We start from the raw sequence: 27214 nt of genomic DNA on the forward strand, positions 1-27214 counted from the left end.
TTGGTTCTATAAAATTCACGCAACTTTTCCTGACCTTCCCTAGTCGTTGGTGTTTTCTCCCTCTGTTATGTACTTGTTATACCCCCACATGTCAAGAGAATATAAGTTTCTTGAGGATAGATATTATTTTGTCTTTGTATTCCCTAAAACAACCCACTTGTCCTGTACATGCTTAAGAAACGTAAGTTTAACTTCCTAACACATAGGACTATTCCAAAGTAGGAAATATCAAATGGTCCACCTCAAGAAGTATGGTCTTTAAATGAAATCTGGGTGATTATTTGTCAGGAATGTTGTAAAAGTGGAGTTGGACTAGATGGCTTCACAAGTTCCTCCCAACTCTGAGGTTCTGGTTTTTTTTTTTTTTTTTTTCTGAAATGACCAGAACATTTATCATGTGATTTTTTTAGTCACAATCAAATAGGGCATGAATTGGTTGCCATCTTAGATTATATGATTTCTTTGGATATTTTCTAGCTTTATCACTGGTGAATAAATTATAAATATATTATAACCCCTCTTAGATCCAAAGGTAAGTTGTCTAAAACATTGACAGAGTTATCTTCTGTTGCATCCCTAATCCTGATACTATCTTATCAACTCCTTAATTAAATTAATATTGTTGAATTATTAACCTGTGTAGGGATATATTGAATGATCCCTTGATACATCCTTAAAAGTTGAACATTTATTTTTCTTTGTTTTTATTTGGTGGGAAGGTAAGACATTTTTGTATGAATGTATTTTCTTATGATTTGTCCTTTTCTCCTGATAGTAGCAGAACTTAATTACTCACTAAGATATTGACTGGTTATAATAGGAAAATATTGACTATTCATTTCCAAAGAAAACAAATGTAAAAAGTAATAGATTTAAATTACAACAAAATAGATATAATTTGGACATGAGGAAGAACTGGACAGTAAATAATAAAATATTAGAAATGCTATTTTTAAAAGTCCTGAAATTTCTGTCTAATACTTAAAGGATAAGATAACCATCTGTCTTTGACAGGTGTTCATGTATATATGTATTTAAATATGCACATATGTGTCTGTGTGTGAAACAGAGACAGAGACAAAGACAGAGAGAGACATAAATTTGAAAGTAGAGGGCTAGACTAGATGACTTCTTGAGTTTCCTTCAAGTTCCATGATTCAAGGCTTCTATAATTTTGTGTCAGTGATAAGCCAACTCATTTTAAAAACTTGAATTATTTGAAATATTATTTATAAGGTGTTGCCCTTCTATATTGCTTCCAAAACTTTTCAACCAATTTCATTGCTTTATCATCTATCATGTGGCCTTAAATTTAATGCAGTGTCATGCTCTAAAAAATTTTCTATTAACACCATGTTAGTCTTTAAATGTGATTTTACTTCAGCCTTAGTAGTGCAATAGTGATGCATCTATCTTTGATTTTCTACAATTTTACCCTTCTACAATTTTCTAAAAATAACAAGGCAGTAGTAAGTAGATAGTAATCAAATCCTTTATGAGATTTTTCTGCTTTTCATCATCAAGAAATAGCAGAAAATAAGTAGTAATGATCACAGAAAGATTTTCTAGGGTAAATTTACAAATGGTCATTTTTGAAGACAACGTTCTCTTATAAAATAATATAGTGAAAGTTATATCTTAATCTAGTATCACTGTGAAAAACCATAGCCTGATCAAGCTCAGTCCTTTTGATAAGAGCTTTGAGTCCTGATGTGATTCTTACATAGACTAACATGGCTTTAGGAAAATAATTTAACCTCTTTATGTCTTAGATTACTCATCTGGAAGATGATGAGTATTTCCAGGGAAGCCAAAGCCTAGTATGACTTTGATAGAGCATTTAAGATAGCTTTAAAAAAATCAAGCTGAAAAAGAAAAGTATCATGACCAGTAAGATATTGAGACACCCAGGAGGAAATGGATTACAAGTCAGTTATAAATACATAGTACCACTACAAACATTACTTTCTAACCTTAGAAACATTGTTTATGGATGATAGCCTCATTATACCAAAACCTGGAACTGTAAAACCTCCTAAATGAGTTTATAATCATTCAGAATAGTTTTTGAAGAGACTGAAAATACTTTAAATATATATATATATAGAATAGATATAGATATAGATACTTTTTGTTTCTATGCCATTCTTTTTCTTTTTAAAGATGTTTTAATCTCTCCCTCTTCTGCAACTTCACCAATCAAGCAATTTTTTTAGTCAATGAATAAAATTCTTAAATTATTTCTGCATAATCCAGTAAAACAAATTCCCATGTTGGACACATCCAAAAATGTATCTCATTTTGCATTTTAAGTTTATCTCTTTAGCAGTAGGTGTTTCATCTCCACTGTTTTGGATTTGTGATTTATCATTGTGCTGATCTGAGTTTTAAAGTCTTCCAAAGTTGTCTTTCTCTATAATGATTTTATCATAAGAATTTTTCTTCTATCTCTATTTAATTGGCTTTGTATGATTCTATAAAGATTTTCCCAATTTGCTATGAAATTATCTGTTTCATTGTTTTTTATGGCTCAATAATTTTTCATTATATCTATATATCAGTTTGTTTACCATTCCCCAATAAGATACTTTCTTAGTTTCAAGTTTTTTTGCTATCACAAAAGAACTGATATAAATATTTCCGTTTGTATATATATCTTTCCTTTTTCTGATTTCTTTGGAGAATAGGCCTAACAGTAGCATAGGTAGGCCAAAGAGTTTAGTAACTTTTTGAGCAAAGTTCCAAATTGTTTTCCAGAATGTGTGGACCAAGTCACAATTCCATCAACAGGACAATAGTTCCAACATTAACATTTTCCTTTTTTTTTTTTTTAATCTTGCCGGTCTGATGGTTGTGAGAAAGAACCTCAAAGTTGCTTTAATTTGTATTTCCTAACTCTAGTGATGTAGATTTTTTTGTATGGTTGCTGATAGCTTGGATTTCTTCCTTTGCAGACTGCCATATTTCATATCTTTTGACCATGCATCAGCTAGAGAATGGGTTTTAGCCTTATAAATTTGACAGTATTCATACACACACACACACACACACACACACACGCATGCACAGCAACAATTGTGATTAATAAAGAGCTGGTGTTAAAGGCTCCAGTTCAGGTCTTGTCTCTAACAACTGGCTGTTTGTCCCCACACAAGCTCTTAAGTTCTCAATGCCTCCAGATGACTCTCTAAGACTATAACTTACCAAGCAAGTGCTGATGTTCTTCATTGGGAAAGGGAGTTTCCTCATCAAGCATTCCCTACAATGATGAAAGAACAGGCACTTGTATTTTTTTTTAGTTATCTTTTTGGTACTTAGGACTGCAATCTCATTAACATGGCTACTCCCCCCACTCATAGAAAGCAATCACCTCCCACCCTTTTTCAGTCTCTGTGATTCTTGTCCAAATCTTTCCATAAATCTTACCGAGATGATTTGGGAAGTGTACTAGAAGCATTCCTCAGAGAGCCCTGCAAATTAACAACGGTCCATTAGCTTAGGATTTAAAAAAAAATTAGGCCATACCTGAAAGACTTCAGACTCTGGGCAAGAGAATTATAATAAAAATGGAAACTAATAATGCAAATATATTTCTAGCTACTGATGAACGTAGTCCTTCGGTATTTATTGTTATTGCTTTGGAGAGTGTAAAATGTGCTTGTCACAATTTTATACTGACACAAAGTTTTTGCAGGCTGATCGGTTTTTACATTCAACTTTATAAAGATGCTTTTCTTTGCCTAACAAAATTAATATATCTCCAGATGGTAATGAATTCGCTTTTTAGTCAATAGTATAGCTAAACCCACTTATTTAAAATGTTTCTATTTCTGTTCCACACTTACTTAAAATTTGATGTGCATTTTCATCACTTTTTAATAGGAAGTATTCTCCATAATTATTTTACTTCATAGCATTACTTTATCAGAAAACTAAATATGTTACTACTATCAAATATAAATATGATACATGTGTCATTATCAAACATAATAAAGTAAAACAACGTCATAATAGATATTTAAATATTAAATGTCAGTAACATCTCCACCAGTAACAACAAAAAGTATGTCTTTCTGATTTTATAAAGTATTAATAATTTGGGCTTGATAAAATAGATGACCACATTTATTATTTTTCACACACCTGGAAGTTTTCAAAGAATCATTTAAAAGGATGATTTCTTATGAAATGAAAAAAAATTACTTCTGAAATGAGAAAAGGCAGGTATCTCAAACAGCCTCCTTCATACACCCTCCCCACCTGCCTTCAACCAGATGCCCACCAAATCTCTCCTCACTCAAACCCCTCCTCTTTCAGCTCCCCTATTTCTCAACACAGCTTGTACTAGTGCCTTTTTTGGTCTCTGTCTTCTCTCTCCCATTTTCAGTTGATCCTGGTAAAAGAATCTTCTTTAGGCTTAAGTACTAAGGTGCTAAAAAACAAAAAACCACCTTTAGTGAGTTCATATATTAAATGTGTGTATGTGCAAATACACATATACATACATTTACACTTACTCACATGCATATATCTAACTTCTCAACCAGATATTTTAAGGTCTTTCTACCTGTTCCTCTCTTACTTTTATAACCTTACTTCACATTCCTTCCTGTCATCCAGTTTCTATCCCAGTCAAACTGAATCGCTTGTTTTCTTGAAACTCAATAAACAATATCTCCCCCTTCTATGCATTCCTACTAGCCTACTCTTATGCCTAACATGTGTGTTTCATCCCCGTCTGTCAGAAGTCACTTCTTCCTCAAAAGCTCATCTCATTGCCACCTTCTCTATGAAGCCTTCCTTGATGTAGATACTATGTAGTTAGTAGCACTCTTACCCTGAGAAATTATTTCTGGGACTCTGATCTCTTCTTTCCTCCCTTTAGCTCCTCTTTTAGATTATACTTTTATCCATGAATAAAGTATAACCTACTTGAAGGCAGAGACTGATTTGTAACTTTTTTATACATGATTCAAGTATTTTGTTAATTTGTATTGAATTAGTGAGTGGTTTCTTAATAACAACAAAAAAACCTTTTCTTTTATACTGTCAATATTATATACAACTGCTCAGTTATAATCACCTAAAGTAAGGTTTTTGGAAAAAGATGAAGTTATATGAAATGTCAAAATTTCTCACTTAAAGAAACTTTATAACTATACATGTATGCAGTAAAATTGTCACTATGATGTATTATACAGTAGACTTAGTTAAGTCAAACTACTAGACTATCAAATAAATATATAGAAATTAAAAACAAAATTATTTTCCCAAAATGTGATGTATAGAATTTATGGATATTCAACAACCTGACTCCTTATAATGAGTCCTTCACCTCATTTGTGCTCTCTCTCTTCTGTAAGTTCTCAGTCCTAGATATTATGCTGTGTAATTCTTTGCTCATAAGCATGTTATTATATGAAGAATAGAATCATATATTATTAGAGCCAAAAGTTGCTAAGAGACTATTCAGTCCAAACTTCTCAAAACATCCATGTCTTTCCTTATTCCAATTATTTCCTTCTCTTCCCCATTAATTACTCTATTGAATTCTTACCTATCCATCCTTAAAATCCAACCCATACACCACCTCAATTCAATAGACTATTAAGCACCTATTGTGTACAGAGCTCTGTCATTGGTACAAAGAGATACAAAATTTCGATAATGCTAGTCTAAGCTTTCATATCTTAAATAAAACCTTCCCTAATAACCTAAAAAGTAATCTTTTTTTCCTCTAGCCTTCACTTCACTTTATACTTCTCTAAAGTACACAGGTCTTTAGTAAATGTTTGAAAGGAATTGAATTGACTTTACAAATAGAGACCGAGTTCTGTGAAGGTTAAGAGATTTGTTAAAAGTCCCAATTCAATAAAAAGCTATATTTATCTGGCATTTTGTATAACTTTGCATAACTATATTTTTTTAGTTTCTCTAATTTAACAATCAGTAATGTTTGTACTGCAAAATCATCAAATGAATCCTGTCTGAATTCTCTTTAAAGAAAGATTGAGTTCTGTTCAGAAATCGGATGTCATAGAAATAGCCCTGGATTTCTACGTGGCTCCTCCCAATTTTTCAGGCTGCTCAAGAATAGGTCCTCTATTATCTTACGGTTCCCAGAGTCCTGCACCTTGAAGGAGGTTATGTGTGATCTGTCTGCATCTTCTCATCAGTCCAGATGGAGGTACATGCCCAGCAATGGGGTTTGTCCAAAACAATGCACAGAAGCTGAAATTTCTGTAAAAAAAATGTCCAATTTAGTCCCATGGGTGTGACATCCAATTCAGTGGATTATATTGTACTGCTAAATTTTGTATACCGTGATTCATTATACATGATAGTAGAATTTAATAAGCATTACTTCTGTAAATCAGAGAGAAATGCTATTTGATTTTTTGCTAAAGCAGGACCTAGAGGTAAAAATATTAGAATGTTTGGGATTTTTATTCTGTTTTAACATTATTATATGTTTCATTTCCCCACAAGCCTAATAAAGAATACTAATTGTGATCCAACACACTTTGGCAAATGAAGTATAGTGGAGACAAATTCTGATTGCTGTAAGGAAAGAACAGTAGATCAGATTATTCAAGTTAGTCTTAAATGAAGATTAATGATATTTAATCAGAGATTCAGCTTAGATTCTTAATTTTCTGGTTTAATTCTATAATGCAAATTGACAGATTTGCATGTTGCATTTTCACATAACTTTTTGTCACAGAATGGTAGCATTTATATATGTCCTCATATTATTTTTCTAAAGATGATTTTTTAGGAAAATAAATGTCATTCCTCTTTCTATAACCACAAGCCTAACATGTATTGCAATTATTGTTTACCTAATAATTCCTTTAAACTGTTTGATTTTTCTTAGAGAAAATTGCAGTCAAATTGGTCCTACATAAATTGCCTTTATAATGCCACTTATTTCACCTTCTGATCTGAAAAGTATATGAAAAAGAACTGCCTTTCTTTAGTACATTGTATGTCTTCACAAAATATAGATCTCATTCCATCATTTGTGAGCCCTGAAGACAGGAAAGGAGAAGTGTGTTCAATAGAGTTAAGACATAGAAACTATTTCTTACATTTGTAGCAATTAGTGTTGACCACTAAAATGCATTTCAACTGCTCAACTTAAAATGATTGTCTAATTAAAAATAACAGAGAAGAAATTTGTTATCTACCAATCTCTTCTATAGAAAATATAAGGAAAACAAAGATAATAATGACAAAAGGTCATTCTACCCCTTAAGATACACTAAAAAACAAAAACAAAACAAAAAACCAGGGGCAGCTAGTTGATATAGTGGATAGCGCACCAGCCCTGAAGTCAGAAGGACCTGAGTTCAATTTTGGCCTCAGATACTTAATACTTCCTAGCTGTGTGACCTTGGCCAAATTACTTAATCCCCCCATTGCCTCAGCAAAACAACAACAACAAAAACCTAAGTAGAGCCCTTCATTTATGCTTAATAAAGCAAATTGTACTATGAAAGTTAAAGAAATCTGATTGATCTGGCAAGAGGAATGGCTTATAGATTTGAAAAATGCTTATTCTGAAAAGAAAATTTTAAATTTTATTAACCTAGTCATTTGAATGAGATAGAATTATACTTAATAAGGATTTTGCTGCTGAAATAATTGTTTAGACAGACCTAGTAATCATTTTAGTTTAAGTCAATCTACCTATCACTAATAAGGAATAATAAATTCTACTTTTATTTCCACCAATAGACCAGACTTACTCTAAAAAAGAAATAGGTTCCAAGTTTTCAGATATCATATATAAAATCATCATAGTAAAATTTACTCAATAGTAAAAAGAATTTAAAGCTTTGAATTTGGGAGAACCTAAGGTTTTAGCTGCTTTTTTAAATAAAGGTCACTCATTTAATATTTTTATTAGAAATATGGCCCATTCCTAATTGTTTTATAGAATTCTTAACTTTTTGATTAAAAGAAAACTAATCTCTTAGGTCAAGAAAAACCACAACAGTATTCTCCTAAGTATTTCAAAAAATGAAGTGCAGTAACTTTTATGTTTCGCAGAAATGTTTTACAAAAAAAAAAAAAAGGGAAGAAAAAAGCAAGGATATTTGTAATTTCCTCCCACAATCATTTTCATTTAAACTTTCCAATATTAACATTTTTGAATTATCCCACATTAAAATAATCCATACCTTTCCTTCAGTATTATAAACAAAACCCACATTTATCTCATACTGTTTTAAAGTTTATTAAGAGCTCTCATCACCACAATCCTGTGAATGGGAGGTAAACGGTAATGACTCAAAAACTCTGATTTTATTAATGTGCCTGATGTAGAGCAAAACCTTTTCCACAGTTTGGTCTTTGGGAACATTTGTGGTCAAAATTTTTCTCTCTCTCTAGCTACCCTGATTATGTTCTTTACCCCAATAAGCTTGTCATCAAACAACAGACATCCATCCAGCCCGTTTAATCCTGTACTTGATGGACCCGCTAGAATTTATGCCACATCCCTGAGAACCTGGGGTCTTCTCCCTCTGATAACAAGACATTGGAGTCAGACTTTTGGGGAAGACAGTGCAGGAATCCCATTTCACAAGTGAAGCAGTTGAGGTTCAGACTTGCTTTGCTTATGGTAGCATAGCTAAGTGTTGGAATCAAGATTCATACCCAAGTCTCCTGCTTCCAAATCAGAGGTAGAGGTTGTAGAAGGCATAAATGAACTTCCAAAAAATCCAAAACAAAATAAAATAAAACTCCAGAACCAAGTAGATTTACCAGCAGACTCTATCAGACCTTCAGAGAGTGTTTGCAAAAAAAATAGACAATTCAGTTTCTCTTCAGATTAGGTCCCTAAGGATATAGACAAAAATAACATTCTTCTGAGAAACAGAGAACCCCACAGGAAAGATTATTACTAGAACACATCCTCAAACAATTATTTAGATAGTTATGCACATAGACTGGAGCCATAGTCATTAACCAAGACATTCTCAAGTAATCAATATAAGAACAAATATAGGGTTTTTATTAATATTACCTTCTATTACTTAAAACATAGACCACATTTATACCTGATCCCATTCTCATAAACATATTTATATTCACTTTTAAATTATACATTATGAATTACAATACCTTTCCCAATTCACAAACCTCTAATTAAAGACAAATACCTAATACTTTTTAAGGTAGTAGTGGGGAAATGATTAAGATTAAGATTGATAGTATATGTATCAATTTCTATGTGTGTTAAACTCTTAAATGTAATTATTTTGCTTCTGTTTTATAGTGACTGTGAGACATACAATGAAAGTATATAAAGTATATAATTATTTTCTCATTAAAACCAAAGCCTGTGTTGTGTTTCTAAAAAAGAAAAATAGAAAAGAATGATAATATAGACTAATCTCAGTATAGCTGGCTATACCTATATTAGCCTATATCAGGTTTCTCTGTATAATGGTCAACATTTGGAGGAAGATACTTTTATCTTTGTTCAGTTCAAATAAATTCCTTTTTGTTGTGTTTTATATATTTATAATTTATATCATACTTATCTTTCCAGTCATACTAAATAGAATTTAAAAACCATATAAAAAAGGCAATCTAAAGTTTTCTTTTACATGACTCAAATTGTTTTGATCACTGACAAACTTAGAATTACAAGTTGGTCCGATTGTTCCTAGATTTAGTGTTCTGCTTGAAGGCTTGCCTGATAGATTCATTTTTAAGTCTGTCTAGTAAATAAATTGGGTCATCTTTTTTTTTTTTTGGCTGAATTATTCCATCAGGACCTACTTCTACCTTTGCTTGAGGCTCCCCACCTCTGCCTACTACTATTCTAAATTATTTTTGTCTTCTCTATGTAAACTAATGACATAGTGTAAATTGGTGTGACAAATTTCAGAAGGCTTAGTTGGTTATATGAAGAACAACTAGTGAACTGGATTAATTTAGCTTTTTGGCAGTTCCCTTATTCCTTCTTTTCTTATTTCCTTAGCTAATATTATTTATTCCTTGTTCAGTTTCTTTCTTCCATAAACACTTTTACCTTGTATCAAGTCAAAATGGTAATAAAAGCCTAGCAAACACAGCAGAGCAAATGATCCAGTTCTGAGTCAGCCCTAGGGTTTTCAGTACAAACCCAGGGTGATCCTGAACAGTTCCATCCTTCCAATTTAGGATAAGCTCAAGAGGCCCATTCAAAACCGTCTTGCCGGGGTCAAAAAAAAAAACAAAAAACCTTAGGAGCTTCATGATTTTAAGGCTATTTCTAGCAGTAAGACATGCCCTAGATATAGCTTAGTCTCCAAAAGGAATCTTATTGATTCAAAAATACACTGAAAGACCCTCCTCCCCCAGGATGTTTCCTAAATCAGCTTAGTTTCCTAGGTGTGAAGAGAAAAACCTTACTTAGGCCAGGATCCTCTTAGTTCAGGTTCATTGAAAAGGAGGGATTTGTAGGTCATTCAGCAGTTAACAAAAGGAGGTTTAGTTAGACATAACATTAAAAGGATGTTCAACAAGGATTCTTCAGCACCTGCCTTGGGTAGACAGATGCAGTCTCCTTTGTCCCCTTATGGAAATGAATTGGGTCAGCAGGAAAAGGTGTGGTCCTCCGGTGAACTTAGGACAACTGCAGAGTGAAGGGCTCAGATCTCATAGGGTGGGCCTCTTTTTGGCCTTGGGGAACTGGAAAGCCACAGCCAGAAACTGACAGCCTTGTTTCTTTTTAGGAAAATTTTAGCCTAAGCCATGTTGCCTGGGGAAAGAAAAACTTTAGTGAAATATTGGTCCTATTACCCCAGATAGTGTTTGGACCAGTCTCTTTAGGGCCCATCCTACTCAGGTATTATACCAAATCCCCAGGTACCATTTGCTCTAGAGTTTGCTAACTGTGTTTGCTAACGAACTCCTGTCCATTCACTGGCCACTTGTCTCTAGATCTCATATACTGACCTTTAAGAGGAACTCTCCAGTGTGGTATTGTACTTAAGCATTTTTATAGTGAGCCTCAGATTAACCAAAAACATGAATCATTACCATTTAAGACAGCCAGCCAATCAATAGCAAATACCCTGGCCATAATGATGTAATAATATTGGCAATAATTCTGCTTCATGACTTTTAGAATTAAAAACTACTTTCAACAAGTTTTCTGTCAGTCACCAGAATCACCGCTCACTTTTTGCTTTCCATAGTCAGACAACAAGCATTGATTAAATGCTTTGATTAAAGCAAGCCTTGATTAAAGTATATGCCAGGCACCAACAAAATAGAAGCTCCCAGTTTAATAGGAGAGACAATATGAAAAAGTTCTGTACAAACAAGATATAGACAGGATACTTGAAAATAGTCAACAGAAAGAAGACATTAGCATTAAGCTGGGTGGGGAAAGGCTCCTTGTAGAAGGTGGGATTTTAACTGAAACTTTAAGAAAGCCACAGAGGGTAGGAGACTTGGGGTACAACCAGTGAAAGTGTCTAGGGTTAGGATATGGAATGTCTTATACAAGGAACTGCCAGTATTCTAGTGTTTCTTGATTAAAGAGTAAATGTTGGGGGATGAGGTATAAGAGAACTAGAAAGATGGGAGAGGACCAGGTTGTGAAGATCTTCAAATGTCAAATGGAGTTTATATCTGATCCTAGAGTTGTGATAGGGAATTGATTAAATAGTGGGGTATATTGGTCAGATCTATGCTTTAAGAACAGTAATTTGACAGTTGATAGAGAATGGGCTGGAATGAGGAGAGACTTGAGGCAGAAAGACCAACCAAATAAATAACAAACATATCAACTTCTTTTTTCCAAGAGTAACTATAAATTCACTGATGACTTAGTAAAGAAAATAGTACCACCAGTACAACTAAACTGCAAGTTATCCATGTTTCTTGCTAGAATACTCTTTCCTCTTCTTAAACATGAAATATTGGCATAGTACTGCTGGGTAGATAGGATAGATAGGTAATAATATTCCCACAGGTGTGACGGAGCCAGTGAAATGCTAACAAGAAATACTCTTCACTGTCATCTTTTGGTTCTTCCTGTAATGCCTTATTCTTTTTCTTTGCTCTTCAACTTAGAAAGTTGAAGGTGGAAAAGAAACCACTAAAAAAAAATTAAATCATTGGGCAGCTTGAATCTGTAGTAGCCCTTAACATTTCCCTTCTGCCTACTTTTGTACTTTCTGTCTATGTAATGCAGTCTTTACTGCATAATTCAGCACCTTATTACAAGCTGCTTATTTTCTAAGTATGTATGTTTGCTCTTTCCATCTATACTACAAATTCTTTATGGACTGGTACTTATGACTGATTTGCTTAATTGATTTACCTTGTATAAGGTACTTGAGGGAAGGATCCTTGGCTTTCTTGAGATGTTCAGCACTTTGTTGAAGATTAATTCTCATATCTGACAAACTAGTTTTGGCTTTCCAAAATCTAGCAGTAAATGAAAAACCTTTTTTTTTAGATTTGATTTTATTTTTCAGATAACAATCATTTTTTTTCTCTCCCTCCTACCCCTGCAATTGGGGAAAAAAAGCCTTTGTAAATAAATATATGTAATCAAACAAAACAAATTCCTGCATTATTCAAAAATGTTTATTAATGAAAAATAATTGAATTTTTAGGTAATGTGGTATCAGGCAGTGGAAAATACAAAGAATGTACAGAAATATATCAGATCCAGAGTTCAGAAACTGCTATCACTCATACCTATCAGTCACTGAGAGTCCTAATTACATAAGTAAATTAACTTCTTAAGTTTTGAAACTTCTACTAACTTTCTAATTCCATGTTATGCCCTACTCAAAAAGCTCCTTTATTCCTTACTGCCTTGAGCTCCTCCACTCCTTATGCCCAACTCTGAAATTACTTTGTTTTAATTTGTGTGGATTTCACATTCACTCATCTCTTTACATGTTGTTTCTCCCAATATAATCTCAGCTCCATGAAGGCAGAAATTGTTTCTATTTTTTTTTTTTTTATCTCTCCAGCCTAGAATGATACCCTGCCTATAATGCAGGCTGATTGATTGATTGATTGAGCCCCTAATCCAAGAAATTTTTACTTGGTTTCAATTGTTTCTTTAAAATTATTCAATATTTGTTATGTGCCAACATCTAAGAGCAATACTACGATGACAATAGGTGGAGTCATGTATAATAAGTTGTAGTCAGAGTCTGGTAATCTAAGTTCAAATTCTTTCTTTGACAGTTATTAGCTATGTAACCACAGTTGAATCTCTAACTTCTAAACCTTAGTTTCCTCATTTCTAAAATGTGAGTAATAATAACACTTTCTTAATAGAGCTGTTTTGAGGATCAGATGAGCTAACATTTGTGAAACAAGTGGCAAAATTTTAAGCTCCAGCTAAATATTATTTCTTATTTACTCTGTCTTCCAGTTAATTCAATCATTTCTCATTACTTCCAAATCTTTTGCCAGTTGAATTTTCTGACTTTCTTCTTCCTATCTCCTTGTTCCTTCTGCTATTTTATTGGTTAAGAAAGAAAGAAACAAATCTTTTTATCTGATCCATCCATTTATTTAAATTTTCCACAAATGTTTCTAAAATCTTGAATTTTTTTTTTTTTTTTTGTCATCTTGGCCTAAGGTTTTTTGCTTTCATTCAGTTTCTTTATTTCATCTCATAGCATGTTTAATTTTATTTAATTCAATGTGTTTATTATTTATATGTCTAGAGAAAAACTAGTTTTCTTCCTGATGTTAATGTTGGTGGTTTTTCAATTTATGACATTTTTGTATTTTTTTAATTGTGTTAAAGCTCTTTTTTTAGTTTGATCATTGAATTGAGTGTTTTTATATTTTCTTTTAAGGACTTTTGATTGTTTCTCTTCTTTTGTTTTCCTTTTACTGTTTACCTTTCACAAAATCTACAAAATCTGGATTCACCTAGATTTTGTATTTTGTACAAATTACAAATTTGTACTAGTACAAATTCTGGACTAGTACAGTACAAATTCTGGAGGGTCTACTATGCAGAAAAGACTTTTAAGTATGGTCGTGGGGATAGTTTAAATTTTTTGTCCAAGAACCAGCCTAAGTACAGAAACACTTCACCACTAAGACCCAACCACTTGATTATGAATCTTTTAATTATGTCTATCCATAATAATGGAGGACGGTAAAAAATATGAAGAATCATAGAAATTCTTGAATATAAACATTACTCTAACATAAATATTATTTTAAATATGAAATCTTTGTTCAATGACCAATAAATTGGCATTCTTTTGGAAGAACTAAACTACATTAACATCAGCATTCTCATAATAAACAAAAACAGAAGACAAAATAAATTGCAATTAAATGGAAGGATACTTCCATCAATTTGCAAAGGTCAAAAAAAAAAGGAATTGTTATAATTGGTTTCTTTGTGTCTCTAAAGGTAATGAGAAACATAATTTCACAATTTCATCTTTGAACATTCAGTGATACAATATAAAAAAAAAACTGTAAGGAAGATAATTGCAATTATGTACCAGCATCTATTGTAAAGAATGAAAGGTAGAATAATTTTTTGAAGCATTGACAAAATCATTCGAACCAAATGAAAACATACTTTGATATTTGGTGATTCCAGTGCAGTATCTGCTCAAAATCTGTGCCTTAACTTTAGAGAAATGAAAGAGAACAAAGCCCTAAAGATTACTGAGAAGATGCCCATATATCATGAGTAGCTTTTTTCTAAAAGAAAGCTAGAAGATTCTGAACATTAGTGAGCAGAATAATTATATCCAAAGCTTAAGTGAAGTCCCACTTCAACCGTGCAATGACCTCAGGCTGCAGTGATCTCTTCCTCCTCCAATCTTGCATCTTCAGCTGCCTTCCAGACATCTCAAACCGGATCTCCAGGAGACATCTTAAATTCAACATGTCCAAAACTGTACTCATTATCTGCCTCTCCCCCTCCCCCAGTCTTCCTTTTCCAAATTTCCCTTTTATTCTCAAGTACAACACTGTCCTCCCAGGCTCACAACTCTGGACCTCACCCTTAACCACTCACACCCCTGCCCCCCATATTAGTCTATTTTCAAGGCCTCTTAATATCAGCTTGGAAATAACTTTCCACTCCACTCCCTTCTCAGCTCTGGTGCTGTCACTAATGTGGTGCAGGCCCTAATCATTTCTCTCGGACTGGGGCAAAGGCCTCCTGGTTGATTTGCCTAGCCACGTCTCTCCCCACTCCAGTCCATTCTCCATTCACCTGCCAAAGCCATTCCCTTAAAGCACAGATCCAAGTCTGTCACCCCTTTCTTGGTAAGCTCCAGTGGTTCCCACTAACCATCAGGATCCAGTTCAAAGTCCTCTCTTTGGCATTCAGAGCCCTTCCCCACCTCAGCTCTCTTTATCTTTCCAGTCTTCCTCCTAATATCTCCAGCATACTCCAGTCCAGGGTCACTGACCTGGCTGACCCACAAGATACTCCATCTCTCTGTTCTGAGCATTTTCTCTGGCCATTCCCCAATGTTCTCCCTCCTCCTCTCTATCTCCTGCCTTCCCCACCTTTCTTCAAGCCTTAACTAAAATCCTACCTTCTACAAGAAGCTTTTTGCAATCCCTCTTAATTCCCGAGCCTCTCTGCTGTTAATGATTTTGTATTTGCCCTGTATATAGTTTGTGTGTATTAGTTTGCTTGTTGCCTCCCTAGTTAGATTAAGAGCTCCTTGAGGACAAGGACTCTCTTGCCTTTATCACAAGCGACTTAGCACAGTGTCTGGTATATAGTAGGATGCTTGTGAAATGGATAGAACATTGGGCCTGGATGGAGCCAGTAAGACTCCTCTTCAAATCTGATATTTTTTAGCTGTGTAACCCTGGGCAAGTCACTTAACTCTGGTCGCCTCGGTTTCATGTTCTTTAAGCAGTTCTCTGCTGGAGAAGGAAGTGGCAAACTACTCCAGAATCTTTTCCAATAAAACCCCAAGTGGGGTCACCAAAATTCAGACATAGCTGAAAAATGACTGAACAACTTTAGGCAAGTAGTTCCATAAAAGAAGGTTCTTCCTTGATGTCATTATCTATTGAGGAAATACTCTTCCCTCAACAATCCCCTAAATACTCGAGTCCCTGGAGATTTCAGGGAGATCTCAAAGTTTGACTTGACATTTTATTACAATTATAATTAAAAATAAAGTTACAATCTTTACTTTCAAGAAGAAAGTTTGTCCCTCTGTATCTAAGATTTAGAAGAAATGCAGTTTCCATTTACATTCCATTATTTTACATGGAGATTTATCAAGGTAGGCTAACTATGAATTTGTATATGACTGTTAGCAGGAAAATGTATTTCTAAAAGGAGATATAAATTTTAAAATTACAAAGCATATTCAGAGTATAAGCTTAAAAAACAGCCAATTATTAGGTATATTAGGTTTTTTAAAATTTGGTGATATTTATTCAGCTTGTCATTTTACACAAATATATTATTGGAAATACCCAAGGTTACAGGTTATCTTTTTAATTGAGCCGAATCTTTTTTTTAAATAAAATAGTTGAATGCTATAAGACAAAATTCCTAATTCTGCAGATAATTTCTTGATGGCAATAAAATGCAGTATTTTTCATTTGAGCCTTTAAAGGTACTTTTCTCCTTTTAAAGGGATATGCCTTTTGATATTGAAGTATGAGAATTCAGCAATATATAACATTTTATGTTCCTGCTTTTTAAATTTTCTTTAAATTCAGCATTTACTTTTCTAAATGCAAGAGATTTTACAGAACAGGGGGAGGCCACAGTAATTTCATACATTGTGGCTAACATTCCACAGACCAAAAAAAGTGTGAAATGACAAATCAATTATCTAAAAATTACGGGGCTATGTTTCCCATATGAGCTAAAGATTTTTCTGTTTAAAGATAGAAAAATTTTGAACATAGTAAGTTTTATAGCAAAAATTCATTCTAAGTGGGTGTTATTTGGACATCTGATTTAAATTTTTCTATCTGCTCTTACTTCTGGGGCTCTATCTTTGTATTGTTACAATAAAGTATTCAATAATTTGAAAACTGCCTAGTTTTTAACATTTTGTATTCAATATGGAGATTTCATCCCAGAGCGGCCTTTTTTGATGCACAATCTGAATGCTTGTGGAGTCACAACAGCTGTCCCCCACCATGTGGTATCCTCCATTACTTTACTGTAGAGATGAATTTTTGGCCCAGTGTTTCAGTAATATTGGACACACATGGTTTAAGTGACAAAGCAGTATGCTTATGCATTCGTTTGACTCACAGCTACAGTTGGCTCCAGATTAGAACAGGGAGAATACATTCACACCATGACCAACCTCCCGGCTGCTGGAGGAGCTGCATCACAGTGGGCTCTGTTGCTTCCAAAGACAAAATTTAGGATTGCTGAGGAATTACAGATTCAACAAAGTGCCTTAGAGCCCGAGCAGATAACAATGAGAGTGCTGAAAGGCCATTCTTTCCTTCTGATTTCCGGTCCGTTCTTAAGGCTCTGTTTTTATTTTATTTTTAAATATTTAGTAATAGTTACCATGACTGAAAACCATGAAACCAAGAGGATTGATAGCCATAACAGTGGGTGGTTTTCTGGGTTTTGGTGTCACAATTGTGGGTAAGAGCTGAGATTTTTACACTGTTCAGTAAAATTTAGATTTAGGCAATTTGTATAATTTTTTTTGGCCTTTCAGAAGGATGTGGTACTAGATTGTCATAACCAGATGCTACAAATGAGGAACTAAAATTAGATTCACTTCTTAATGCTCACTGTTAATATGTGCCACATATTTGGAAATCTAATCTAAAAGAAAGTAGGAATTAAAGAATTGTTTTGTGATATGAAGTAATGTTTTACATTCTTGACATTTTAGACAATTTTGTTTTTCCTAAAATGTTTATCATGCATTTGTTATATTTCATGCAGAAATATGATGATTTGATTTTGTGTGAAATTGCTTTGATACACTATATTTATGTGGTTAGAATACTATATTAATGTATGTCTATATGCAGCTTCAACCTCCTGGTATTCACGGTGTGATTTTTATACTGCAAGCTTTTACATTTAAATTCAATTTGAAAACTTAACCCTTTTGTGTTTCTGAAGTTAAATTTATTAGAATCTGTTTTTTTTTTTTTGTTTTGTTTTTGTTTTGTTTTGTTTTTTAATGATTCCAAAGTGGACTTTGAAAAACTAGAACCCATCCTTGGCTGTGGTTGTTTTCACTTTCTAAGTTCTTCTTAAAAAGGCCACTATCCTCAACACTTTTTTTCCCTCCCTGCACAAAGTTTAAAACATCAGAGGAGAGTAAATTTTTCAGTTCTTGTGAGGAGGAGAAGGATCACATTTGGGGTTGTTCTTCAGTATCAAAGAGGTCACAGCCTCTGAAATGTCGCAGCCAGCCACTCAGGACTGGGATCCTGGCTCTCCCCCAAGGGCCACCTTTTCCTCTCAGTGAATTTCTGGGTGCATTGTAGTGGGCTCTACAGATGAATATGTTTGAGGCTTTCTCCATTTAGTGGAGACAAAATAGAATGATTGATAAAATCCTCCCTGCTATTGGCTATTATTTACTGACTCTTAAGTGGCAGGTTGTATTTATGCCAATTTATCTGCTTCAGGGAACATTCTTGATAGCAGAACAAAGTGAATAAAAGTAGTTTGCTTTGCAAATGAATGCAAATGGGAGAGCCTTTCGGAAAGCCCTTTTACGGGGGCAGTGCACGTTGATTATGAGTGAAGCTGCCATTTGGACATGGTGAAAAGAGCACGCTTGGACCATTGATTGGGGGAGACAGTAAAAAGTCAGGAAGGGCCCGTTAAGCTCGCAGTGCGGCAGGCGGATGTCAGTGTAGTTAGAGCACAGTAGGAGAATGACAGGGAGGATTAGTGTCAGGGAGAAGCTTTGCTGGAGCTGCGGAGATGGTCTCTGGGGTCACTCACCTCTGACTGTTGTTCTGGGCGCCTGGATCTGGAATGCAGGCTGCTTGATGGATGCCTGTTCATTATCGGAAATGGTGATTAGAAGATGAATTTGTCCCAAAGGCTTCTTGAAAAATAAAAATTAAAGAGTAATAAGGTTAGTTTTAAAGATTCTCTCTGCATAAAAGTCTTGCTGGCTTTGGATTTGGGTTTTGTTTAGTTGTTTTGTTTTGCATTTGGGGATGGCTGCTAGCTCTGGAGAATGATAATTTAATGTAGCAAGAGAGGGGTACAAATTATTGTCCTGTGGTTATTAGCTATTTGCTACCGATTGTCTCTTGATTTGATGAGTTTCTGATTTAATAGGGAAAGTGTTTCGAATTCGTTGTGTTTTTAATTCAGATTTTTTACTTTGGGTTCTGTTTATTTTCTGTTTTTCTGATGAGTTAAAATGTTTGGTTTAGTTTTCAAAAGCCACGGTGTGCTCAAAACTTAAGTGCTCCCTTTGTGTAATTAAGGATTTGAGTCTTGCTATGTTAACCTGGCAGGTCCCTAATTGCAACGGCATCCCCAAATATCCTGAAATTATCCACTGGTTACTCTGGATTTACTTGATCAATCATTTTTGAGAATGCAGCCTGTGTTTTAGTAGCGTGTAAACAGAAAACATACCTCTCCTCAGACATAGCCTCTGCCTCTGTTCTGATTCCAAACATCACACAGTGAGACGGGTTTAATTTATGCTTTTTGGTCTTTCTTTTCTTTGAATAGAGAACTTTTAAGCTAATGATAACTCCTCATATCTTTGTGGTGGGTTGTAAGGTGCTGCTCTCACAACAGTCAGACTGTGAGGGAGGAAGTAGATATGTCATTATCCCAATTTACAGATAACGAAGGCGCCGAGAAATTAAGTCACTTGTCCCCAGTTAAAAGCACCCATGCCCGAGCTCCTGCACCAGTAGCCCTTCCTTATTTTTTATGCTACCTCCCAAAACCATATATAAGCATAATAAGTAAGGCTTAAAACTTCACATGAGAGTAATTCCTGCCTCTCTTTTAAAATGAAACTTAATTTCCTTTATCTGCATAAGAAACATGTGCTGTTTGAGATGTCTTGTTACTCGGGTGCCATAAACAGTTGTTTCTTTTGCACTGCGATTCCTAAAATGGGATCCACATTTTATTCCACATCTAATCCCTAAAATGAGAAATCCTCATAAGCTGTCAAACCTGTATTAAAACTGTAGTGCATTTTGCAAAAAGCGTTGTGAGGGGTGATTTATTAACATTCTTGATGAAACATTTTGGCCAGCAATTTTTCTAATTTCCCATTTTTAAAAAATGTTTTACAGGCACCTGAATGGACAGAAGAGGACCTCAGCCAGCTGACAAGAAGTATGGTTAAGTTCCCAGGGGGGACCCCAGGTCGATGGGAAAAGATTGCTCACGAATTGGGTCGATCAGTGACAGATGTGAGTTCACTCAGATTTGCATTGTATGAAGAGTGACAAACCAGAACAAGACAGGCTATGGAGAAGAAGGCAGACGTAGATGGGGTCCGACATTGTGTTTGAGGAAGGCTGCGATCCTTTTAGGACCTGGAAGTGAACCATTAACTAACTCAGCAAAAAGCAGATGTCCCCCGGTCCCCTGCTCCACAATTAACAGCTATAACTGATCAGCTGGATGGGGGCTTCCAGGATTAGAGAGTGGAGCTACTGTAATCTAATCACAGCATAACTATGACAGTTTGGGTGTTTAGAGCTATCCCTTCTAACCATAAAAGAACTTTGCAATGAAATGCGATTGTATTTCAACTGGATTTTGAATATATATATAGACATATAGCTATATATACACACACACATATATATATATATGAATATACATACACATATGTAATATATATTTACATATATTCATATAGGCACAGATAGCTATTTGTATCTAAACAAGTAGTTTTCATTAATGGAAGTTAAAAATTGTTTAATGGTCCAAAAGGCAATTTTGCCTTTTGTACAAAATCAATATCTTCCAATTTAATGGTATATACAATCAGGTGAGAAAGTAAGATATGCAAAGAATGATAAAATGATTGGTTATACCAAAAAGTTTGTGCTAAAACTTTTTTATTTTCCTAGAAAACTAGGAAAGGAAGGAGCATCTTATTTTATATATATTTTTAAAAGTCTTATATATTTTAAAAAAAAAAAGCAAAAATATTCTTAGCAATAGTTTTGAATAGCTATACTCCATGAATAACTCTTATGATAGAGCTGGAGAGCTTAATGGAGGCAAAATTTAGAATAAGTGCTTAAAGGGACCTTGGTGTTCATGATCTGGTTTCCTTGTTTTATAGCTTAGAGTCAAAGACTTGAAGATTCAGGAACCAGGAGATCCAGGATTTGAACCCTGATGTTTTCACTCCAATGCAGGGTTCTTTATACTAGACTTTATTATGCTTTCCAGTGTCCATAGTATTTATTTTGGGTCTTGATTTAAACTCAAGGAAAAACTTGGCAAAAAAATGGCTCATGGTCCATTTATAATAAAACCAATTAATCACACGCATTTAGAAGTCATTTTCCTGGTAAATTTCCACATTTTGCTTTTGGAAACTAATGGGAACTTGGAAAGACTGCTGTCAAGCTTCTTTCCATTTTGAAGGATGTAAATGAAATTACATGTTTGGAGAGTGAGATTATGGGGTGTGGGGGGAGGGGAAGCCCTATCCTGAGAGTCAGAGGCTAAAGGCTTGTTTCAGCTCCTTGGTGCCTGTATGACAGTGAGTAAGTAAGTCATGAACCTCCCTGACCATCAAGTTTTCTCCTCTCTACAATAAGGGGGCTTCTTCCAGCACTAAATCTTGGAATTCTATCTTACTGTATATCAATTGTGCCATTTTTAAAAGTTATAATTCCTCCCTTATAAGAACTAAAGAGACTATATTAGATTCTTGAATTGCATATTATGCTAGGTTGAAAGACAAAGGTTTGAAAACATAACAGTTAAGATTTATGCCCTGGTAACAGTTGTAGGATGTCTCATTTTCTGGGAAACGACTATTGTCTTGAATCTGACTAGAGAATGATTTAAAAAAAAAAAAAAAAAAAGAGTCTTTCTACTCCTGAGACTGCCAGAGGAGGGAAATGTTTTAATCACTTTCCAATTGTTTGTCAATCTTAAGATAAAGTGATTTCTGGATAAACAGCTGATCACAGTCCAAAAAAAAAAAAAATGTAGAAAGAATAGAAAGCTTTAACATGGAATCCTTCTCTCTGGAAGTTATTCAGAATGGTTTATGTTGTTATGGTTTGGGTCTTGTGTTTGCTAAAAATTACTTGTGAAAATGGAAAATTATGTTTTCTTGAAAAGAGTGTGAAATTGTGGCACTTTTCTCAAAGCATTGGTTTCTAAAATCAGATAATTTTTAATTTTGATTTTGATGGGGTAGGGAAGGGAATAAACATTTATATAGTGCCTACTATGTGCTAGGCCTTGTGCTCCCTAGCAGCTTGATGAATTCAGGTGATGAGCTTCGAAATGTAGTGGGGAAAGAACTGGATTTGGAATCAAGGGGTTTTATTTCTCTTATAGTAGAGGACACCATAGGGAGCACCACAGAACACAGAGGTTTGGACCTAAAGTTGGGAAGGCACTAAGTTCAAATGCAGCTTCTGATACTTACTATCAACGGAACCATGGTTAAGTTTACTTCATTTCTATTTGCCTTAATTTCCTCAACTGTAAAATGAGGATAATAACAGCACCTACCTCCCAGAATTGTTGGGAAGACAACTAAGTTAAGCATTCTCAAATACTTTTAGCACAGTGCCTGACATTAGGGGCTTCGTAATATTTATCTTCCCCTTCTCTGTGAAATAAGAAGGATACACTCTGTGATCTCTAAGCCCCTCTCTGAGAACCATGATTCTCTTAACTTTTCTACCAGAACTACAATATGGTATTTAAATTGGTTAGGAAACTATTTGAAGATTGAGTTTTCAGGCTTTTAGAGGGTTTTTTGTTTAAAAAAAAAAACAAAACTACCACCCAAAAATCTCATTAGAGGCAAAAATGCTCTGTATTTTATTTGAGAGCAAAGTATAGAGAAAGCAATGAACCAAAATAAGATGAGAATGAGAGATATTTAAAGGCATGAAATGTACCTGATGATGTTTGGAATAGCCAAGTTATGATGTTAAAGACAGGGAATTGTGGTGACGGGAGTCTATGTAAAGTGCAGCCCTGGCAAAGCTTTTTTTTTCCTGCAGGAAAAAAAAAATCTCTTATTTTGTATAAAGTCATATGTGCTGGTGATGATCCCTGGTCCAGCTTTAATCCTATAGTTACAGCAGTTTCCAAAGAAGTTTAAATAGTTGCCCATGGAAGCTACGTTTTCCTTTCTCTCCTGGCAGGGACCAACTAGGACACTTTGGCAATTTAAAATTAATTTTATAACTCCAAGAAAATAGCAAACATTTGTAAGATGGCATGATCAGTGGCTCTGAATTGTTACAACACCCCAGATCTCTGTGACTTTCTCCATCATATACGTAACACATATAATTTTGCTCTGCATTTCCATTCTGTTAGTGCCTTTTTCATAGATGAGAACAGGACATTCCATTCTAATAGCACAAGGAAAAATTAGCTTATTGGGGCCAAAACAGAGCAGTTTAGCCTCTGCAGCTTTAGGTATCTTCCAGGCACAGAAGGATCCAGAGAAGAACTTGTGGTTTAGTGTGTGACTTTTAAATCTCACCCATTCTGGTCAAAATGGGTTTGAACAGCTGAACTGGCATTTTAAATGAAAACTGGTACAACTTTAACAATAACAAGAACCGCTCTCATCTGTTTGGTCTTGTTATTAATTAGATTTGTTTTTATCAGACATTTGATTATGAAAAGGAAACCCAGTTCACTTTATTGTAATCAAAACTCCTGCCTGCTGACCTGGTTACCTGTATGGTACTCTCTGTCAGCCTCCACACATCTGTTCTTTGACCCATTTTCCTTGTTGAATTTGTAGCTGCAGGCTTAGTTCTCATTCCTATCCTTGAATGCTTAGAGAAACAATTGACCTTTTTTAAAAAATCATAAATTCTACATTTGGATTGTCAGTGATTTAGTGATTCAGTGATTTGGATTGTCAGTGGATTTATTGTGAAAAACCCATTTTAATCCTCAATTAGGAAGGAGGTTTTTAAGTGTATTACTGTCAAATTAACATTGAGTTAGATTGCTAAATTCTAACCCAGATGAATACAAGTAATGTCATTAGCTTTCCTTTTTTTTTTTTTTTTAATTAAGACAAAGCATAAGTATCTTTTAGCTCTGATATACCTAACCTGATAATGTAATGTGACCAGACAAGACCTACCTTAGTCTGGATAAAATGCTTAAAATGTTAATTTATGCCTTTCAGCAAATAATTTTGGTAACCACAAAGGGTGCTTAAAATTGTAAAAACAACAGAGGAAACAAAAACTGTCTGGCATGCAAAACAGACTTTAATGTGATTATTAACTGCAGGTTTTCTAAATTAAAGGCAGGAGGATCTCCGATTTCCTACTTGGGAAGTCATATCATTCACTTGCCTGAAAGGATGTAAACTGATTCTACTTCCCTTGGTGGCTACTAATCTCCTGCATTTTGGTTGTGATAACAGACTGATAGGGGCTTTGCCGCCTGCTTGGAAAAGGGTCCGGGTAGGCAGCAAAACAATGGGCAGGTGGAAAGATTGAAGCCGACTTTTCTAATTAGCATGGGGCCACAGTGTGAGGTAAGAGGTGTACACTTAGATAAGCTGCCCCATATGTCAAAGGAAAGATGATAAAATGATTAACTTCCTTTGAACTATGTAGCTTCAACTGGGGAGACTAGATTCATTTGGAAAATCTGAATTTTATTGGTCTGAAAATGCTTAATTGTATTGCCCACTTAAAAACAAGGTTCAATATATGTGGGGGACAGATGTGGATTTTTTTTTTTCTGAAACTGTAACCATAACCAATTGGTCACCAAGTAGTAAGTACCCACTAGATGTTAGTCACTGTGGTAAGTACTAAAATATAAGTAAATATATTGAAGCCCATTCCCAATGAGCTTATATTCTAATGAGGAGAAAGCAAGTATGTATAGAAATATAAAGTTTAAAAGATTCATATATACACACACATATATATATGCATACACAAAGTAATTAAATACAAATTATTTTGGGAAGGCACACAATAAGAGTTGAGGGTATAAAAAAGAAAAGCTTCAGGCAGAACATGGTGTCTAAGCTAAGAGGCAGAGGGAAGGAAGAAATACATTTCAGGCATGAGGGGTAGGTTAGGGTCAGGTTGTGTAAGGTTTTAAAAGCTAAACAGAGGAGTTTACATTTTATTCCAGAGGCAAGAGGAAGCGACTGGAACTAGCTCAGTAGGGGAATCACAAGGGCAGATCTGCACTTAGAGGAAAACTATTTTGACAGCAGCATATAGGATGGACTACAGTAGAAAGAGACCTGAGTCAAAGATCAGTTAGAAGGCTATGGTAATAAACTAGGTAAGAGACGATGTGGAAGCCCTGTAAGTAGAGAGAAAGTTGGGAAGGCAGATATAGCAAAAATTAATCAACCGATTGGATATTGGAGTGATGAAGAGTCAAGAACCTGGGCTAATACTGAAGTTATAAACCTGGGAGACCGGGAGAGTGAAGAAAGGAGAGAGACAGAAAAGTAAAGGGGAGAGAAGGGGAGAAAGGAAGAGAGAGAGAAAGGGAGACAGACAGAGTAAGGAGAGAGACAGAGAAAGGCGGGCGATAGAAAGGGGAAAGGGAGAGAGAGACAGACAGAGAGATAGGAGACAGAAAAAAAGAAAGGGAAGAGAGAGAGAGAGAAGGAGGGCAAAGAAAGAGACAGAACAATAAGAGATCATTGATAACATTAAAGGCAGCAGATAGAGATGACCTGAATCAATTAGCCAAATTGCAAAGGACTGAAGAGAAAAGAAAGGAAGCAGAGGCAGTAAATGTAAACAGCTCTTTCATAGTTTATCTGAAAAAAGAGATGATAGCTTGAAGAGAGAGCAAGTTCTAATAAATAGTTTTATTTGCTAGAATTGAAGAGACTTGAGTAAATTTAAAACAGAAGGGAAAGAAATCTAAAACAGAAGGGAAATAAAAATTATGAAGCAGAGAAAGTTGTTTTCAGAAATCCTCTCTCTCCTTTTCTTTCTGTTCATCTGCTTCTCTGCCTCCCCACATTCATTTTCCTGACTCTCTCCCAGAATATATTTTGTATGTGTTTTGCATTTATTTATCTGTGTTGAGAGAAATTGTCCCCCTCCAATAGAATGTAAACTCCCTGAAGGCAGTACTGTTTTATCTTTATGTCCCCAATGCCTTGCATAGGGCCTAGGCCATAGTAGACACTTAATCCTTGTTGAATGAGTGAATCTCAAAAAAGAAATTACAAGCTAGCTATATATTTATTGTAAGAAAACAGAATTTGTAATGGCCAATTTAAAAACCAAACTGACCTAAGTGATGAGTCATCAGAGAACTTAGACTGGACATCATTGTATTGGTCTGAAACAAAAAGTCCTAGCATTTTTTTTTTTTTTATCATGGGCTCCTTTTAGAATCTGGTGAAGTCTCTGGATCATTCTCAAAATAATATTTTAAGTAATTGAAGAAAATACAAAATTTCAATTAGAATTTAGTGAAAATGAAGGTGTAACCCTTTTTTCCATCTAAGTTCATAGACCTTTTGTAATCTAGCCATAGAAAACCCTTGGTCTGAGATTCTTTTTTTTATTAAGCTGACATACTAGTTTAGGTTTGAGGAAGCCTTCCAACAAATTGAGGGCTTGGAGAGATCCTTCAAACAGGAAGTCTAAACCTGAAAACAAAGAGTAAGGGATTCTGTTTCTGGCCATCAGATGGAGCTAATGCAATGCATAAGGGCAATGAGGGGGGGAATGATACCTGCCATTTGAAGTCCTTTGGTCTTTGGGAAGACTTAGCTGAGTTGTATTGGTGGCCATTAGGGTCCTGAGGAAGCCTAAGTTGAGATGTTAAAGAAGGCTGAAGAAGTTTAGCCTCCAAGAGAATGTCATCAACCTGAATTACTGAGTATGCTCCAAATAAACTCTCAGAATAGCTATGAAGGAACCCAAAAAAAGATAGTGGTCGATCTGAAATTGAGGGGAAGAGACACTAGAAAGTAGAAAAAGTCTCATACATTTAGAAAGAAATCCAGGGAACTAAGAAAAGTCCCCATGTTTCTGTGAGTGAGATGGAGGATATTCT

General features: G+C 34.8%; 1 protein-coding gene and 1 long non-coding RNA gene across 2 annotated transcripts in view; one reads left to right on the top strand and one right to left on the bottom strand.

The window, feature by feature from the left end:
• Positions 1-27214, top strand: part of DNAJC1 (DnaJ heat shock protein family (Hsp40) member C1) — a 243616-nt gene that overhangs the window by 191106 nt on the left and 25296 nt on the right. The window contains exon 9 of the mRNA XM_003771883.3: positions 20266-20385. Within this exon, the coding sequence (XP_003771931.2) occupies positions 20266-20385 (120 nt within the window). The remainder of the gene's footprint in view (positions 1-20265; positions 20386-27214) is intronic.
• LOC116419468 lies at positions 3162-19171 on the bottom strand. Its single transcript, XR_004229795.1, has 4 exons — positions 18935-19171; positions 6134-6240; positions 3427-3470; positions 3162-3259 (listed from the first exon to the last, which is right to left on the bottom strand). It is a non-coding gene; the product is annotated as an uncharacterized LOC116419468 (long non-coding RNA).

Source organism: Sarcophilus harrisii, chromosome 5 (assembly GCF_902635505.1).
Source record: "Sarcophilus harrisii chromosome 5, mSarHar1.11, whole genome shotgun sequence".
Lineage (NCBI taxonomy): Eukaryota > Metazoa > Chordata > Mammalia > Dasyuromorphia > Dasyuridae > Sarcophilus > Sarcophilus harrisii.